The 18422-nt window shown below is 44.9% G+C and overlaps 1 protein-coding gene across 4 annotated transcripts in view; it reads right to left on the bottom strand.

Annotated features, from left to right (window-relative positions):
• TULP4 (TUB like protein 4) overlaps positions 1 to 18422 on the bottom strand; it is a 202932-nt gene that overhangs the window by 29018 nt on the left and 155492 nt on the right. For all 4 annotated transcript variants that reach the window (XM_053914304.1, XM_053914303.2, XM_053914306.2 and 1 more), the window contains 2 exons: positions 17361 to 17495; positions 8751 to 8917 (listed from right to left, as the gene is read on the bottom strand). In XM_053914304.1, the coding sequence (XP_053770279.1) occupies positions 8751 to 8917; positions 17361 to 17495 (302 nt within the window). The remainder of the gene's footprint in view (positions 1 to 8750; positions 8918 to 17360; positions 17496 to 18422) is intronic.

The raw sequence follows: 18422 nt of genomic DNA, 5'->3' as shown, positions 1-18422 counted from the left end.
TGTGAGGCCATCACCTGCTCTGCAAAGCCAGGCTGACATACAAAGGTGCACGTAGAAACGGCTTGTACCAAAAATCTCGAAGCTCAGGGGAGCCATCTCAGTGAGATCAGCCAAGGAAGGAAGAAAGAAGTGAAGGGCTGTGATAGAGAGGCAGTGAGAGAATTTGTTCATTATGATCCAGACAGATGGAGTTCTGGTCTTGAGGGGTTTTAAAGATCAGAAGTGGGGATACCAGATCTTTTATATGAATGACAGATAGGACCAGAATTTTCACAACATTTTAGTGACAAACATCAAGATAAAAGGAACACATGAAGATATCTGCTTAAAATAACCCCCAGGGTCAGCTAATCCTGGTTTCAACTTCAAAACAAACTGCCTGAAGATAATTCCACTCCCATTCCATCAGAGAGGGGCAGGACAGCCACTGCGTGGGGCAGACAAAGCCCCTGGAGGAGGACCCTGGAGCCTGGGGCTCAAGTCTGGGGGTTTCCAGAGTTCTTCCAAGATGGGCCTATGTACAAGAGGATCCAACACAGAGGGAAGACCCTACAGAGAGGCCTGTTAATTCAGAGCAAGACTACTCACTGCTGAACACAGTGCAGACAACACATAAATGCATAAAACTTTTTCTTTGGTATCATCAACCCCTGTAAGTGCAGATCAGGACAGAGGTTCTATTAATACCAAAATCATGATTACTAATCTTAAAGACATGCTATCTCCCCCAATCCCAACCCTGTGCCTCCTAAGATATTTACAACCTAGAGCTCAAGTTGACGAAGAACAGTTTTCAACTAGCACAACCTCCCGGATGGGAACTGGCTACAGAAATACCAGACGCTTCCTCCTCTGACTTCCCTTACTCTGAGTCCCTCTACCTGCCATGCCAACGGTTACAGGGCAGGGACCACACATATTCACCCTCAAGTCCCCTCCCTCCTGCTAGTTCTGCTCTCAGTAGTAACCATCTCTGTGATGTGATTACATGTTTTGGGAGGGTCTTATATAAAATTGTCATTATGATAAGTACGTATCTCTTATATCTTTGTACAAAGGTACTTAAACCAGGTATATAGACCTTCAAACTGGATAAAAACCCTGTTACATTTACATGTATTATCACTACCTATCATAACAAAAATAACGATTGTGTCTTAAAAACTACATTCCAATAGCACCTTCAGTTACATTAACAAGCACGCACATTATCTCTTTCAACCCTCTCAGCCTCCTGCGCAGGCACCCTTACTCCCATTTAACACAGGAGGAGCTGAAGTGGACAGCCGAGGAGCCTGGTTTCCGTGGAAGAGCTGGCCCTTGCTCGCCCTTTCCCTCAGCTGACGCTCCTCTTACTGCCCCTGGTGCCAGTGTGAGGCCACAGCCTGGCACACACGTGTGATATCCCACAAAAACTTAAACTGCCAGTCACAAAGAAAGGAGCTCAGATTCTCCCTCAGGCTGTCCTTAATCCTTCTGGTCAGGCTATTTTCCTTAGAAGCAAACCAAACCACATATCTGTAGAAAAGGCAAATAGACCAGAGGGGACAGAGGCTGCATGAACAGCAAATGGATAAGGACAGGAATGATTTATTATGGCAGAAAAGAACCCACAGGTCACGGGGGCCCACAAGCGGAGAGAAATTAGCCAAGCAGCACTCTCAGCTGAGCACGAAACAGCATGGGGCACATGGAGAGGGTGAAGAAGGGCTGTGCCACCCCACACTGGGCACAGCATTAAGGAAGAAGACACAATTCTTTACAAGGAGGAGTGAAAGGACTTGAAAGGACTGAAGGCTAGGACCAGCAGAAAAGGGCTGAAATCCTTTAGCCTGGAGAGGTGAATCCTGCAGGGCCTCACAGGAAAAACTGTTATTTGGAGCATGGTCACCAGGAAATGCTATCTCCTACGAGCAGGGCAAGGATACCTAGAGAAGCACTCTGAGGCACAGCATTTACCAGCTTGCCCAAGCCAGTGACAGTTCATTCCAGCATGGGGCAAGAGGGCTGCTCATTTACTTTAGTGTTTTTGGCATGTCTTCCCTGTATGACAGTAAGGAATAAAGCAGATACTGGGGCCTTTGCCATAATTCAGGCTGTATTAGAAAAATAAGGAAGAATTCACAAACAGTGCAAGCTGCCCCTCTTGTCTGAAGATTCTGACATTTCTCTGGTGTGAAGAAATTGATTATTGTAATGACAGTGGAGTCCAAGGCTGTGTTTATATTAATAAGCCACAATCTCAGGACCCCGTTAAGTCCTCTCACCCTGTAGAAAGTCCTTTCGCATGGGATCCAATGCACAGCATGGTGTTACAGTTATAATATACAGGCTATGCACTCACAGTTGCTGAGAGAGATCTGAAACTTTCTCACCAGAAAGAAGAAATGGTGGTGATGTGATGTGAGGAAGGTGTTAGGTAACATAAAGGTGGAATCGTGTCGCAATACGTAATTGTATCAAATCCATGTGTTGTACACCTTAAACATGCTTAGCGTTAATTATATTGCAATAAAGCTGGGGGGGGGCAGAGAGAGGGAGACATGCATACATGTAAGTCCTTTTATCTTGTATCATCTTACTTTTCTAGTCTCATTTCCTGTTGGTGCTCACTTTCCTATGCTGTTTTCTGGTACTCCAGGTGGCAAAGGCCTGGCGACAAAATGTTCTGTTGGGGAAATGCGAAGACTCTAAGGACCAGGGACTACCTGTTCTTGCAGATGTGGGGTGTGGGGCTTTTTTCCACAGCTACGTCTTGACTTCGCGCCCCAGTCAGCAACTTCTGCTACCAGGTCCTCTAGGACCAGAGTCTGCTTGCCCGTGGTCTTCGCCCACAGAGCTCTGTAACTCCCTAGGACTCCCACCTCCGTGGATCACTTTCAGAAGAGAAAGGCACCAAATGGTGAAGTCTAATAAAGTCGGGGGCACTCCGGGGGATATATACACCCAGCGCCCACCAGTTAATGCTTCTGTCTGGACAGCTGCTGTGTGCCAAAGGAAAACTCAGGTGTAGATCTGTGGGCAATCTTTCTCAAATCACACAAAAGAACCATTTTTAGGAGTGATGGCTAGAACTGTGAAATTGAGAAAATTAAAACCTTAATTTGTGTGGGAAAGTTCACATATTTTGTGCATCCACACTGGAGGCAAAGGGCAACAAAGTGAGCTGCCTGTTGGTGGGAGTTAGCGAGGCAGCCATCCAGTGCTTTCGCGAATGTGATGGAACAGCACGGGGCGTGAGCCAGGTGCAGGGGAAAAGGGTGAACACACAGGCACATCTCAGAGGTACTACAGGTTTGGGTCCAGACCACTGTAGTAAAGCAAGTACTACAATAAAGAGAATCACAAGCGTTTTGCTGGTAGAGCGTCTTCCCTTGAGTTTGTAAAAAAAAAAAAAAAAATCTGTGAAGGTCAATAAAGCGAAGCACAAAATAGCGAGGGCTGTGAAATGAGGCATACCTGTTGTGAAGTGCCCGTACTTCCCTCTCATTGCCAGTGCTGGGCCATTTAAAATGAGGGCGGGCTAGTTTGCTCCTGTCACTCCCCTGACGTAGCACGATGGAACGGAGTGGTCAATGGCCAGCTTCAACTCCTTATGGCACCCAAAGACATGCTGAATCCCTCCTGACCCTATCTCCTGCCACGCTGCGAGAGAGGCTGCGCACCCGTCCAGTCACTTATTCAGCTATTCTGCTGCCAGTCAGTCATTCAGTACAGCTCTGGCCAACATGCACAATGGGCCAGAGAGACTCCGGGTGTGAGAAAGAGATTCCCGCCCTGAGGCGCTGACATTGGGAGGGAGCAGAGGAGAGAAATATCTTAATATCTGTTGGGACTATTCTATAAAGGCAGGGTGTGGAAATGCTGTGAAAAAAACTAGGTTAGAATAAGGGGCGAGAGGAAGACCAGGGAAGTTGTTTCAGCACAGGCCCGACTGAGATGAGGGAGCTTATTTATCTAATTTTTAATTGGAATGAAAGCTTCCTCACTATTTAACTATTTTCATATACGGTAGTGAATTGAATGAAGTCTTCTAAAAATTTAAGGAAATACAAAGCAGGGTGTCCTTCCGATATTAAAGTTAAGCTGATCAAGCAAAATTAAAATCAATAGACAACAAAAGGGTCAGAGAGAGAGAAAACGAGGCCACCCAAGTGCACGATCTCTTTGGCGGGGTGGAGGGTGGGGGGATGACGGGACCAGAGCTGAGGCCCGGCTGCCCAGCCCATGGAGGGGTCCCATCCCTGTGAAGGTCACAGCAGCCTGGCCCTCCCTTCTGCAGCCCCCTCTGAGGAAGCTGGGGATGTCTGAGACCATGCATAGCAATGGTCTCAGAGCCCCCAGTAGAAGAGGACATTGAATGCTTGCATGAGAACGCGCAAAGAAGGAAAGCTTTCTAGAACAGTAGTGCACTTTCAAACTAACTAAGCTGGTGACTGGTCACCAACAAACTGTGTTGGTTTGGCCACCAATTAAGTTACAGTAATAAAAACTAGCTCGGGATTCACTAACCCAAATCTCAGTTTTAAAAGAATACACCACTTTGTATTGTGTAAGCAGATAACCCGAGGAAGGAGTTTCTCATCAATGTACAACAAACAGCTACCTACGGCAGCTGCGTGAGAACCGGTAGATTTAATCCTCAACAAAAGGAGGCAAACATACTTTTTCTAAAGGATTCTCCTTCAAGAGTGTAGAAGTCTATGACCATAAATGCAATCTCTTATTGATTTTTCAATTCCCACACCTACCTTCTTCTTTCTTCTCTCTTAATTTATTTTTATTTATTGACTTTTAGAGAGAGAAGTGGGGTCAGAGGAGAAAGGGGAGGGAGGGGAAGGGGAAGAGAGAGAGAGAGAGAGAGAGACGGAGAGGGGGGGGAAGAGAGAGAAATAGCAGCTGGCTGCTCTTACCTGTCCAGGCATTCATTGGTTACCTTCTGCCTGTGTCACCTTGGTGGATCAGGATGATGCTCCAACCAGCTGAGCTACCTGGCCAAGACCCTTCTCTCCTAATTTTCTACCCAGATACATCAATAATTTAACTGTATAGAATAAAAGGGGACCCCTCTCACTTGCCTTTAATGCAAGAAAAAGTTCAACAACCCAGACCCAAGCTACCGAAGTCAGCAAGTTTCAGTCCATAGTGCTAACTCTGAAAATCTGTGCCAGATGATCAGATATACTATTATATATAGATGGTCACAGATAATAACTAATGAGACAAATTACAGGATTTTAAATTACAACAGGTAGACAGGAAAGGAAAATAAATTACAGTACATTTCCTTACAAGAGTTTCAGCCACAGGCATCGCTATTATGAGTAAATCAGGAGAACCCATTTTAGAGCTGAGGCTGCCACAAGTTTGTGCTCAGCCATGAATAGCTTTGTATGCAGTAACCTACAATCTAATTAACTTGGAAATTAATTATCCATTCTCAACTGCATTTCTTTTTTATGAACAGCTCAATAAATTGCCTAACTTCTTTCCTGCTATAAAAATGTCTCTGCCTTTGGACTCCTTGAATAGCACAGCACAGGTAATGTGATTTTAGAATCATTCCAGCCAAGAGTAGGTTGGTGCTATATATAATTAATATTGTATTTGATTTTAGTGGCATAATTATTTAAATTTACATTATTAAGGCAATTTTTTTCAATGGTAGAAATGGACCTTCAAATGAAAAAGAAAGAATCAGTGATTTATTTAAAATGCTGAGACACTGGATGGATATTTTGCCCCAAAGGAAGATAAGCCAAGCCCCTCCTCTTATCCCCAGACCCAGGCAGTATAAATACAAGACCCATGACACTTTCGCATCACAGCTGACGAGATCTTTGGAGGGGTTAAGGCCACTGAGGCCTATTACATTCCAGGCATAGCAAAAAATTGAAGAAAACATGGTCTTTCACTTTAAGAAAATAACACAAGTGGACAGAAAAGTGTAATACATTCCAGAAGCATTCAGGAGGAGCCCAAAGGTTCATGGAGAGGAAGGGCTAAAAGCGCTGGGCAGGTTTACAAAGGAGTGTGGCTGGCCTGGCAGGAAGGAGGGTGGCTTCTCCCCAGGTGAGACGGCAGGACAGGACTCTCCCTGTGGAGGGAGCAGAAGGCGGCCAGGAAGGGTGCCCTGAGTCAGAGAGAAGAGCAGATGCTGCGGGCACTTGTGTGCTTCAGCACGACGGTTCACAAATATCCTAATGAACACAAAAGCCTTGTTCCCTCAGAAAGAGCTGAAAATTCCCATCCTCTCCTGCTTGTCTTCCGTTTAGGCAATAGGTAGAAAGCTGGAACGAGACCTGATGAGAAGGGCACCTGGCCTATTGGTTCAAGTGACCAAGAGGAACAACCATAAAAACCATATGCTGACAACTGTCCATCCATCAGTCCACTGGACGAGTGCTTACTGAACACCTACTATGTTCCAGGCCATGCACTAGCAGAAGGGTCAAACGGTAAACAAAGTCAACTCTCCTTTAATCCCAATTCTACAGGGACTCCGGGACCTACGCTTATTTTGCCATGTAATTTGGCCTCACACTAATGGCCTCACCTCAACTCCACTTCAGCTCTTCCCTGGTTTGTTTGCTTCATTACTTCAAACTACCTCACTTCTAAATTAGGAATAGGGATTTGAATTTCTTATCTAACCACAAATTCCCATCCTGTTTTCATCACTTCCTCTTGAACACGCTTTATCAGGACTTCACACTTCCTAGTCTCAGGTCATAAAGCATCCATCTATCTACGAACCCACCCAATTTTCACAACATCCCTAGTAGCCCCCTCAGTCTTCTTCTGGGTTTTGTCTTTCTGCTGTGTTAATCTTTCCAATCCTTCACTTTAGGCAACCTGCGCCACTTCTGCCGCTAGGGATTGTAGAGAAGGCATGGACAGCATTGACTCACTTTCCAGTCACCCTCTCAAGCTCGGGCTGGGACTTAATTTCAGCTTATTGTCTTACTGGTTCCCGGGTCATGTTCCTGTACATTAGCGCTTAGGGCTTAGAGCTCAGTGCCACACGGCAGCCCCTTAAAATACATTTGCTGGGTACTTGAGCGAACAAGTTATGCTTATTTGCCCACAGAGGACACTGCATTGTCAAAAGATACATTTAAATCCTGTAACTCAACAAGAAAACAAATAATCCAACAAAAAACAGGCAAGACATCTCTCCAAAGAAGCACAAATGGCCAGTAAGCTGATGAAAAAGCATATCAAAGGATGCTCAACATAATTATCAGGGAAATACAAATCAAAACCTCACACCCATAAGGATGGCTACTATAAAAAAACACAGAGCCCTGGCCGTGGCTCAGTTGGTTGGGTGTTGTCCTGCAAAGCCAGAGATTGATGGTTCGATTTCTGGTCGGGGTACCTGCCTGGGTTGTGGGTTTCATCCTCTCTCACATCAATGTTTCTTTCTCTCCCTCTCTTTCTCCCTCCCTTCCCCCATCTCTAGAATCAATAAAAGAAAAAATATTACAAAAACATAGAAAATAACAAGTGTTGGTGAGGATGTAGACTACAACTTGGACACTGTTATTGGGAATGTAAAATGGTGCAGCTGCCATGAAAAACAGTATGGCGATTTCTCCAAAAATTAGAATTAGACTTACCATATGATCCAGAAAGTCTATGGGGTAATTATCCAAAAGAACTTGAAGTAGTATTTTAAAGACATATTTGTATATCCCTGTTCACAGCAGTATTATCTCTAATAGCCAAAAGGTAGAAGAAACCCTTTATATACATATATAAATAAAATGGCATATTATGTCAGTCTTAAAAAGGAGGAAGATTCTGACACATGCTGTAAGGTGGGTGGACCTTGAGGACACTATGCTCAGTGAAATAAAGTAGTCACAGAGAGACAGGCACTGTGTGGCTCCAGTTATACGAGGTATGTAGAGTAGTCAAATTCATAGAAACAGAATGGTATCAAGTTTCGGTTTTACAAGGTAAAAAAGTTCGAGATTACACCACAGTGGAATACACTTAACACGACTAAACTGTACCCTTAAACATAGTTACGACAGTAAACTTTATGTGATGTATATTTTACTATAATTTTAATAAAGATATATTTAAAGAACTAATGCCTGCATCTAATTACAAAATATCCCTATCTGGCATACCTGCCTCTCTGATGAGCTGGGAAGGTTGGGACATAGGTCCCTTATGTATTATCATCCCCAGCAACAGTCACCTTGCTCACAGCTCTCTCTCCAGTACACCCACTGAGAATTCACTGTACCTGACCTAGACAAGAAGTGAGCTGGTCTGAAGATTTCTGGAACATAAAAACACATCATAGAAAGGGGCCCACTTGTGCACACTTTCTTAAAGACCTTTAAGCTTTTAAACATTGTTAACAATAACTTAGTTGAAATACAGAAGTATATTACTGACATAACAAGCATGAAATCAGAGTGAATAAATGAAGATTCAGCTTTTACTTCTGCATGTTTCTGATTGCTACTTCAGACTGATGATAAAAACCAGGTCCCTCTGCTTACTGTCCACTCACTTGACTGGGCAATGAAAGAAAATATTTTGGTTAAAAGGCAAAAATGTCTTTCATCCTATTTTTCCTGGTCCATACCCCATAATTTAATTAAAGTCGACAAAGGATTAAAATCCGTCCAAGACAATTGCAGTGAGTGACCCACCTCACGAGCATTTAAGGGAGACTGAGGGCGCACTAACACAGGGTATCACCGCACATGCCCCACGCACATCCTTACTTGCACAAGAGTGTCCAGTGTGAAGATGTGCTCCCCACGAACATTGTAGAACTTGACCAGGGCACTCTTCAGGAGAGGGCCGTTGGGAAGGTCACCGAGCTGCGTGTGCCATTCCATACCAGCGACTGCCAGGAGGTCTCCCTGCGCGCACCACTGGGCCACCACCTCTGAAATCACAAGGAAGAAACGGTTAGATAGAAGACTTGACCCTCTCTGAACACTTACTTCAGTAGTTTAAAAACAGAGGTGCTGGGCAAATGCAATGGTGGTTCTCCCCTTTTCTCTCTTGAAGACATGAGCTACCCATTTCTCTGAAGACAACAGAGACTCTGTTAAAAAACAGATGTTTATTACTTAGATAGGAACTGCAGTTCTCCTGATACGTAACTAAACCAGGTGAAGATCATATATGATAAAGCTGGCATGTTAATGATCTATCTCTAAGCCAGCATTTCCATGATAGGACTTGCAAAGTCGGGGAGAGCAGGGAAGATAATAAAACCTATGACTGTATGTCCTAAGTGCTCTTGGAATGCCCACTGCTGTGCCCCCTACTCCCAGAGATGACTCAAAGATGTTAAAAACGCCAAAAGTAGAAAGTAAATCCAGAGCAAAGCCTAATTTTATACTCATTTGATTTCTGTTCACCACCAGGCAGATAATGTAGAGGAAAAGGTATATCTGCATATGAAGGCCCCAACTCCTATTCAAGTTGATGATGTTGCGGGGCTTAGAGAGAAGACAAATACTTCTGTCGGGTGGTAGTGGGTCAGAGAAATGTCCACAGTGGGGATGCGATGCCCTCCTCTACCTTCCAGTGCCTACAACAAATGGCTCTTAAACAGTGTGCCTAATCCCAATGTGAGCCAGTTACTTATTCTTGCCGGTAAAACAAGCTGTTAGTACTATAAGACTTACAGTATAGCTTTTCTTCCTCAACACCCTACGACCATACATGGCTTACATAGAGTTCCCTGAAGTCTGGAATGCAGGGGCCCACTCTGCAGAGTCTGGACAGGGACGTCCATGACAGCTGGGGCTAGACTTCGACAGCTCCTGGGCTCTAACAGGTCGCAGGCAATCAGGGCGCCCCCCCCCCCCATTCACGTGTCCCACTGATGCTGACACGAACACCAACCATTCAGAGGTCACCGAGGTACTTAACTTCCCTTGGAGACTTCCCTTGGTAACCCTGGGACAAGACAACTCTCCCGACCCAGGGAAGCCAGAGCTTGCTTGTTGAGTCGGCCACAGACAGAAAGTCGAGACAGAGGTAGCAGAGGGCTGAGTGGAAGTAGCTATAAACAGGCACCAAATGAAAAAAACTCTAACTTCAGAGAGTGAAAACATCAATAAAAGGAGTTTTTTCCCGCTTTTTCTTATAAAAGGATATGAATAAGGTTGAGTACAAACCAGGAAATGAAAAATAAAAGAATCAAATACATAATGTGGAACAGATTTTAAAAAGATGACAGGGGAAGAGAGAGGGTTTGTGCCCATGCGCAGGTGTGCCCCAGACGCCTCAGGGCCCGGACTGCTCTGGTGGAGAGCCTTGTCCCTAGAACGAGACTGAAATGACCTCCTTAGGAGGTACATTTGGAGCACAAGGAAGTCCAAAGGAGGAGCCTAACAAAAAAGAATGGAGTCTACCATTGTTTAGGGTGGAAACGTCACTGCAATACCGCGGAAATAAAGACAGAAGCACTGAATTCCCAAGGCTCCTCAGCTGACCCACTCTGGTTAGTGGGTGAATGAATACCTGAATCATTCTTTTTTAAATTCATTTTAATAAGAATCTTTGCATTTTGTCTTTTTCCAACAGGAAAGTGGCCTGTGGTCCCGCAGGGTTGACTCAGACACATAATCACATTCAGAGGCTGCTCAAAGACAAGCCCTGAGCACTCGAGGCGGTTCTGTTTAGTAGGTGGGGGCCACCTGAGTTGAGAATGAGCCCAAGTCTTTACAAGCAAACGCTCGGGGACTTCTTTAACACAGTTGAGGAACAGAGTAAATAAATTAAATGGAGTCACTGTGGTCAAGCAGCTAAATTATTCAACAAAGTAGGCTGAGGCATAAGGAAACGACTCTACTGCCGCTTTAACGAGTCTGGGAACTTAACCTTCTGACTGTCCAGTCCTGCATCGATGCCTGAATGCACCTCGGGTCGCTGTGCATCAATGCCTGAACACACATCAGACTCTCAGATGACCATCTGAGTGACCTCAAGAAGAAACTGTTCCACTGTCCAGACCACCGCGCATCTGAAGATTAACACGTTGGGCCAATGCAGGGGTTAAGAATGCAGGACCGGTTCTTTGCAAGAACATACTTTTTACTATAAGAACCACGAGCTTTTCTTTCTCTGTCGGAACCGTCTAGGTATCGCCTAGCTGTGTTTCTAATTTACAAACCCTAGGACCCTTGAATAAATCTCCATCATTTACTTCTAGGCAAAGCCTCCTGACCCTTTCAGAGTGCATTTGAGTTATAAAGTTATCCTGAGACAGTTACAGTCTACAAAGGCAAGTCAGTCTTTTAAAAGGAGTAAGTTCCATAACAATCAGGCCATATCTTGTTCTAGCACTTGTACTACTAACGACATCAAGGGACACAGCAGTGTTTGGGCCCTCTGACAGCATATGTCAGTCCTGATACACACGACAGGGACACTAGGGAACCTATGAGTAGGTCCCCTCATAACACCTTGATGTAAACAATTCATGAGTAGGACTAAGAAAGGAAAAACTTGGGTTGTTAAATTTCAACCAGGGGTACAGGAGTACTCCAGGGGCTGAATTCCTAGCCCTGGAGTTTTAAACTGGAAAAGAATGAAAGAAAAATAAAATGTTCATTCAATTTCTGTATGTCACTATAATGAGGAAGAGGCAAGGACACAGAAGCCCAGGTGTGGTCAGGACAGAACCTTTGTTGTACCAGAAATTTTGGTTAAGCTATGCCTGACTTATTTTCAAAAACAATCCCCAATATCTTTGCCTGATGTCTCAGTAATAATTTCATTTTTTGAATCTCTAAGAAAATTTTTTTAATATAACTTAGAAGGAATGAACTAATGCTTTACCCAGGAGCCTCTTTTCAATATTCCTTAGCATAGTCTCCAGGGATGTGTACAGTCCGAAGCACAGAACATGCCCCTCCTCCTCAAACACCCAGTTTTCTTGATGATTAGATTATGAGGTGTGTGTAGATTTTGGTCTCTCAAACATTTTACACAAAGAAAATCAGCAAAACTACACTCCTCTGTTGTACTTTGGCCAATCTTATGAATCTCTTTTTGGTAAAAGCCTGGAGGGTCAAAATTATATATGCAGCCAGCGATGAGAAATCTTGGTTCTTCTGTGGTCACAAGAGCCCCTGTGTGGGACTGCTGCTGGGTGGAAAAGAGGCAGTCAGGCTTTGGTGGGCAAAGAACCGCATTTCTTCCAGACACCACATGTACTGGAGCTGCCAGCTGGGAGTTTGAGGTTCACTCAGGTCTCTCCCCCTTAAACGTCAATGTTAAGGTTCTCCTTTTTGTTAGTCATTTGATGTGTGTGTGCATGTGCCATGTATGTCTGTGAGCAGACAGAGAACAGGAGAGAGGAGCAAATTAGTGTCACATGTGATGGTAAAATAGCAGGTGAAGTGTTTTCTTTAATAAGAGTGCTGGTAGTGAGCAGAGTAAGGACTGAAAAAAAAAATCTATTGATGAGGACAACCAGAGAAATCTTACGAGCCAAAACTGTGGGAGCAGGCAGCTCCACTGACCAAAACCTCCGAACCTCAAAAACCTCCTCATGACTTTCTCAGTATGCTCAATGAAATGATGAAGAGAGGAAATTCTGCAAAACAAAGAAAGTCTAGAGTCTGAATTCCTTTATTTTAAGGGAAAGTGGGCGAAGAGAGACATGCTTTTGAAAGCTTACTTTACTACTAGAGACACACCATTTCCATCAGAGAATTTCTGAATTCCTGACAAAATTATTTTTATTTGAAGGGTAGCAGATGTGCCACCCAAAATATGTCTTACTGGCACAAGGATTATTTTGAGAATAAGCAGATACAAAACAAGGTCTCTGCCTCTCCCCATTTGCCCAAAAGCAAGACCTAAGTTTGTAAATGTGTGTGACCTGCCACCAGGAAGGACATAAATTAATACCTGGACACTGATTTAGACCCTTATCAACCTGGAAATGAAAAATAACTTAAAAGAATCAAATACATAATGTGGAATCAAATACATAATCTGGAGAAAGCACCAGAAGAACCTACAAAACAAACTGTATGAACTAGCCCTTACCTTGCATTAGTTCCCACCATTTGCTGCCCTAGAAATTTAGTCCTTTTCCTTTTTGTCACTTCTCTAAAATGTATTATTTTTTTAACATGCTATACAGTCCCATGTTCTAACCACCCTTCTGAGTTATTCATCTCCGAGTGCTTCCCTGAGTTGAGCACAATGCCCAAGTCAAATGCTGTTTGCTTTTCTCTTGTTTGCCTGTCGTTTGCTGGTCTACTTTACAGGGTCCCAGTTGCAGAACCTCAGATGGGTAGAAGGAAAAGTTTTTCCTCTCCTACGAAGTTTTTCCTCTCCTACATCCTCAAGAAAGAGTAAAAGTAAAACAAGACAAAACAAAAACCCAAATAAGGTAAACCAATCTATGGTTCATTGAATGATAAAAAGAAGTCCCCAAATTTGGTCTTCTCAGGTTTTTCGTTTAGGTACAGCTTGTTCAGGAAACATCTACAAAGCAAAATCATCCCTCACCCCCTATACACATGGAACAGAAGGGTCGGGCCAGATGTCTGGGGGGGCAGGGCCAGAAAGCCAATCCCTCTCCCCCATCGCCAGAACGAGGGGGTTACAGAAAGTGCCAAATGCAGCCCGGGACTGAAAGGACCAGGGGTTTGACAGGCTTCCATGTCCTGGTGTAACAGGGTACAGCCTGGGGGGCCCCAAATGGGGATTTGTAATGGAATCCAGAACTCAGGGTGTCCAGGAAATACTAAAAAAAACACATGTAAGATGTCCTCTCCCCGACAAGTCTGAGCTGGGGGATGGGACACACAGAGCAGGGCCATTGAGAGCTGTCATTTAACATGGTCACACCTCTGGCATGGTCATTTAACATATCTATAACTTTTAACCAGTTTCATGGATGTGTTAAATAGCTGTGGCCATGCTTTGAGCCAGGGAGATGGGAGTGACTTCCACCCAGGATGTAACTGGGAAGCAACTCCCCCTGATTATAGCACCTGTGTGAAAGCTTGTAGTTGGTTGGGACCACTCAGCTTTTGGCAAGAAAGTTGGGACGGGACCACGTGGCTTTGGGGCTCCCTTTGCCACACAGCTTAGGAAGCTGAAAAGCAAGATGTAGCAGATATGCAGAGAGCAGTTCGGAAGAATGCAGGAGAGACACTGCAGGAAGGAAAAGGGTGAGAGGACTCTTGCTGGTGGGCCAGGAGAAGGTGCCATGTGGGTTTGGATTAAGAACTGGAGATCGTGGCAGCGATAGAGCTGATGGTGCTGGGAACTGTGGGAGGCCTGCCAGCTGAGCACGGGTTACTGGGAAGAACTGGGGGGCTACCTGAGTCATGGACTTCTATTTCTTTTCCTGAGATACAGTGCCCTGGACTGGGCCAAGGTGGGAAGGAAAGACTGTGTGTGTGTGTGTGTGTGTGTGTGTGTGTGTGTGTGTGTTGGAGACATTAAGTCATTACTCTAAAGTCTGTATAACCTTTGAATAAATAATCCCTTTCCTCTTTACCTTTCCATTCTCTCGCATTGAGAGACATCATTCCCCGGTGGCGGGCAAGGTGAACCTAGTACAGAAGGACCCCAGGAGAAGAAGGGGGGGTCCATTCGGTAGTAGTATATTTTGTTCGCACCCCACAGGTCTGTTCTGTAACACTGGGGCAACTATAAACAAAGGCTGCACAGAGCCTCCATGGGCTGCGGGGCCAGATGCCCCACCTCAGGCCAAGATGCTTGCGCTTCTATGTGTGGCTGTGAAAACTCCTGCCCCCTTCTGGAAAATGGCAGCTGAAAGAAGGGCAAAGACTCTGTAGGGCTGATAAACATAGCAGACACAGGTCCTAACTGGTTAGGATTTGGACACTCCCACAGTACGCAGGATTTGGGGGGAAAGATTTAAACGGTGGGTGTGCAGGAGCTCGCTCTCTTCCTCGTCCCTGGTTAGGGTGGGGCATGAAACGTTCATGGACCCCACAGGCACACAGATGCACGGGCCGGGAAAATTCCTAGGCACCAGGGTTGTGAGCAGCCTTGCACGCTAGGGCCCAGAGGACTGAGCCTCTAGCATGACCAGCTGCAGGGACCGGGTAGGGCGCCCTAGTCCTGAGAGAGAGAAAGAGAGAGAGAGAGAGGGCAGCTAAGCGAGGCAATGGTGATGCTGGAACCCACAGGTGCGCACCCCAGAGAGGGAGAGCCTGAATGCTAGAGAGACAGAGACCTGTTTGGCAGCCACCTGGGGCTCCAAAAAGGACATATAATCATGATGGGAAACTTCTGGGCATGGGTTTGGATTTGTGTCTTTCTGGGAACAAGGGAATTTCTGTGTCTTGAGAAAGACGTTGGCTTGGAAGGGCACGCCCTCCCCCCCAACACTGGGTACCCTATTATTAAAAACCTTTTTCCTTCTCCACCAATCCTCATGCTATGTTTGTACACGGAGGCAGGTGGCCAGACCCCAGGTCGCTCGTTTACACACACACACACACACACACACACACACACACACACACACCATGAAGGTGGAATGTGATAGGTGGCAGGGAAAAGGGCTGGTCACAGGGACCATGAGCTATGGGGCATTCTAAGTTCCTTTGCACATGACATAATTATGGTGTTGGTGATAAACTAAAGAATATTGTAAGCACCATTCTTCACTGGGAGTTCTCTGATGATAACTTTTGAGACAGTGACAGAGAAAGACTAAGTGGATATAGGATAGGCATTAGAATAAAACTCAAGTCAAAAATTTCACATTTGGGAGGGCTACTTTGGGTCATCTCCCCAAATCACATGTGTTCCCGATCCTTTGCTGCAAATTTGGTGGGAATGTGTTGAAAATGCTGCTCCAGTACAATCTAGTCTGATAAACAGAGAACAAAGTAATACATTCATGGAATAAAAAATAAAGTTTTCATAGGTAGGCAAGTTAGTAAAAAAAATCAGAAGAATTCGCCCTATAAAGAATAAAAAGGAATTAAGTGGTAACTGAGTTCTTTTTAGCCCTGATCAGATACTTAGTAGAGAACAAAGTCCAGGATTCCAGACTAGAGGCTGGTTCTGATTAAATGAATAAACTTGGCTAAAAGTTTTGAAAATAGAATTTTGAAAGAAAAAAGTAGAGTTTAAATTACTAAATATGTGGGAGAACTTATAATTTATGATGACCATCCCTATATTTGAGCTCCATAAAATACAGAAAAATTCAGAAAAAGCCCAGGAAATTTGAGCTCATCATCATCACACACACACAAAAAATACTCAGTTCCTAATGGCCCATTGGTGGTATAAAGAAAGACTTCTACGTGGTTTGCATTCCTAAGGAGTCTACAGGCTAAACAATCCATACACTTACAGTTTTGACACAGCAAAATGGGATGCCCACAGATGGAGTATAATTTGCTCCTACAAATATTCTCTAGTTTAAAAACACAATGACTAAGTGCTTAGGGGCAGGGAGATGTACAGGTGAGTATGATGCATTCCAGCCAATCAACAAACAGTTAGGTATATGGACTTAATTTTCTATTTCCCTGTGATTCCCGAACAACTCAGCCAGGTTACAGCGGCACGCAGTCATGACTCTGTCTGATGGCCAGTTCTGAATGACAGTAGCAAGTTGAACTGAATGTTCTGATGTGCCCCCACCTCCCACTCAGATTATGGTCGGTCCCTAGAACATCAAGGACTAAAGGAGGCCCAGGAATTTCTATTTACGTTACACCGTTCAACCCTGAAAAGAGAATTATTTTTCAAAGAAACTCATCAAGGCCACACAACCACTAGTATTCTCAAACTGGAAAATTCAGACCCCTCTAAATGCCTATGGACACTGCTTTTCTCTTGAGGTAACAGCATTTCACAATGGCTGTCAGGAAGGTATCAGCATTTGACTGCTGACCTTCACATCAATGCCTCAGTGTGGCAATTGTGAACCTCTGTAAGTCTGCCAAGGTAACTTTACCGCACAACAGTCCCTTAATAAGCCTTCGAATTATAAGGGCTTCTGTGTAAATGTGTCTCGTGCACCGTCTGCTGCCTCAAGAACAGCAGGTGCTGCTGTCCAATACTCTGCAGACACAGTGTCAGCTGGAGGCAAACACACCATACACTAGGGAGGGGACCACTCTTGTCGTAGTGGGAGAAGATGGAGAGTGACGGTCAGCAACTCCTCTTCTAGGCAACACTAGGGAGCGACTTATCAGGTAAGTAGAGGAGTGAAAGGAAAGGGCCTTTACCAACAGACTGCCTTAACTCAGAAAGAAGTCACTGCAGGGGATGAGAATCTGGAAGTACTGGGTGTGTGACACCCAGCCTGGAAGGCTGATCCTGGGGACTGGGATCATATGCAGCCTCGGTACCTTTCAGTCCTGAGCGGATGACAGTAGGAGACAAGTCATCATAGTTGTTCATTAAGCTGATGTCCCCCGAGGTGAAGCTGACAGTGAGCAGTGGTTTGATGTTCTGCACCGGGATTGGATATGCTGCTGGACCATCTGTGGGGACAAAAGTACTGAATGAAATTGAGACAACAAGGACACAACTGGAATCCAGGGCCACAAAGCTACAATCTTTGAAAGGTCTTGAAAACAGCCTGACATTGCAGATTGGACACTGGACTGGAATGCTGCCAAATACAGCACCATTGTACACCACTTGCAACCTCACAGCCCTCAGAGGGTGCTCACCAAAGACCCCTGGGATGGGTGGTGGTGAAGTGTGTGAAAAGTGTATTAACTTGGGTGCTAATGTGTTATATGTCTCTAATGGTAGGCAAATGTAACATTTGAATGTCCTATAACATACAGGGTGGGGCTAAAGTATGTTTACAGTTATTTGTATGGAAAATTACACATTAATTAATAAATAATACAAGAATGAACTGTTTCGTAAACGTACTTTTAGGTTTAGACTGTACACCAACTTTTGTCCCACGTTGTAGAAGAACAGTGAGGAGAGGGATGAAAATGTTTTCTAATCCTGGTCCCAATGGGGCAGGTGCTGATGAGGGGTGACTCTTAAAGACTTCCCCAAAGCAGCCCTTCATGGGACATCCCTTCATGGGACGAGTCATGGGAAAGGGCAAGCATCGTGCAGCGTGTGCCTTAGACCATGAAGGGCATTGAGCATGCAGCGTGAGCACAGCTGTGGAGGCCGAGAGTGTAAGTCCTGCAGCAGTGTAACCACTTCTAACTGGGCAGTTGTCCCTTCCACTATTTCATAACATGATTTCGGTTTATAAAAAATAAAAGAGGTGGCACAGGGAATGGGACACTGAGGAGGAGCCAGGCCTTGGGCCAGCCAGTTCTGAGCGCTGACACTGGCTGGTGATGGCCACACCAAGGGCGAGCCTTTCACTGGGCCTGTCACACATTTACGGGTGAAACATTGCATGGGGTGAAGGAGGCTGGAGTCCAGAACCA

This window comes from Desmodus rotundus, chromosome 11, assembly GCF_022682495.2.
Source record: "Desmodus rotundus isolate HL8 chromosome 11, HLdesRot8A.1, whole genome shotgun sequence".
Classification (NCBI taxonomy): Eukaryota; Metazoa; Chordata; class Mammalia; order Chiroptera; family Phyllostomidae; genus Desmodus; species Desmodus rotundus.
Note: the sequence above shows the minus strand (reverse complement) of the source record. Positions and strands in the feature narration are given on the sequence as shown.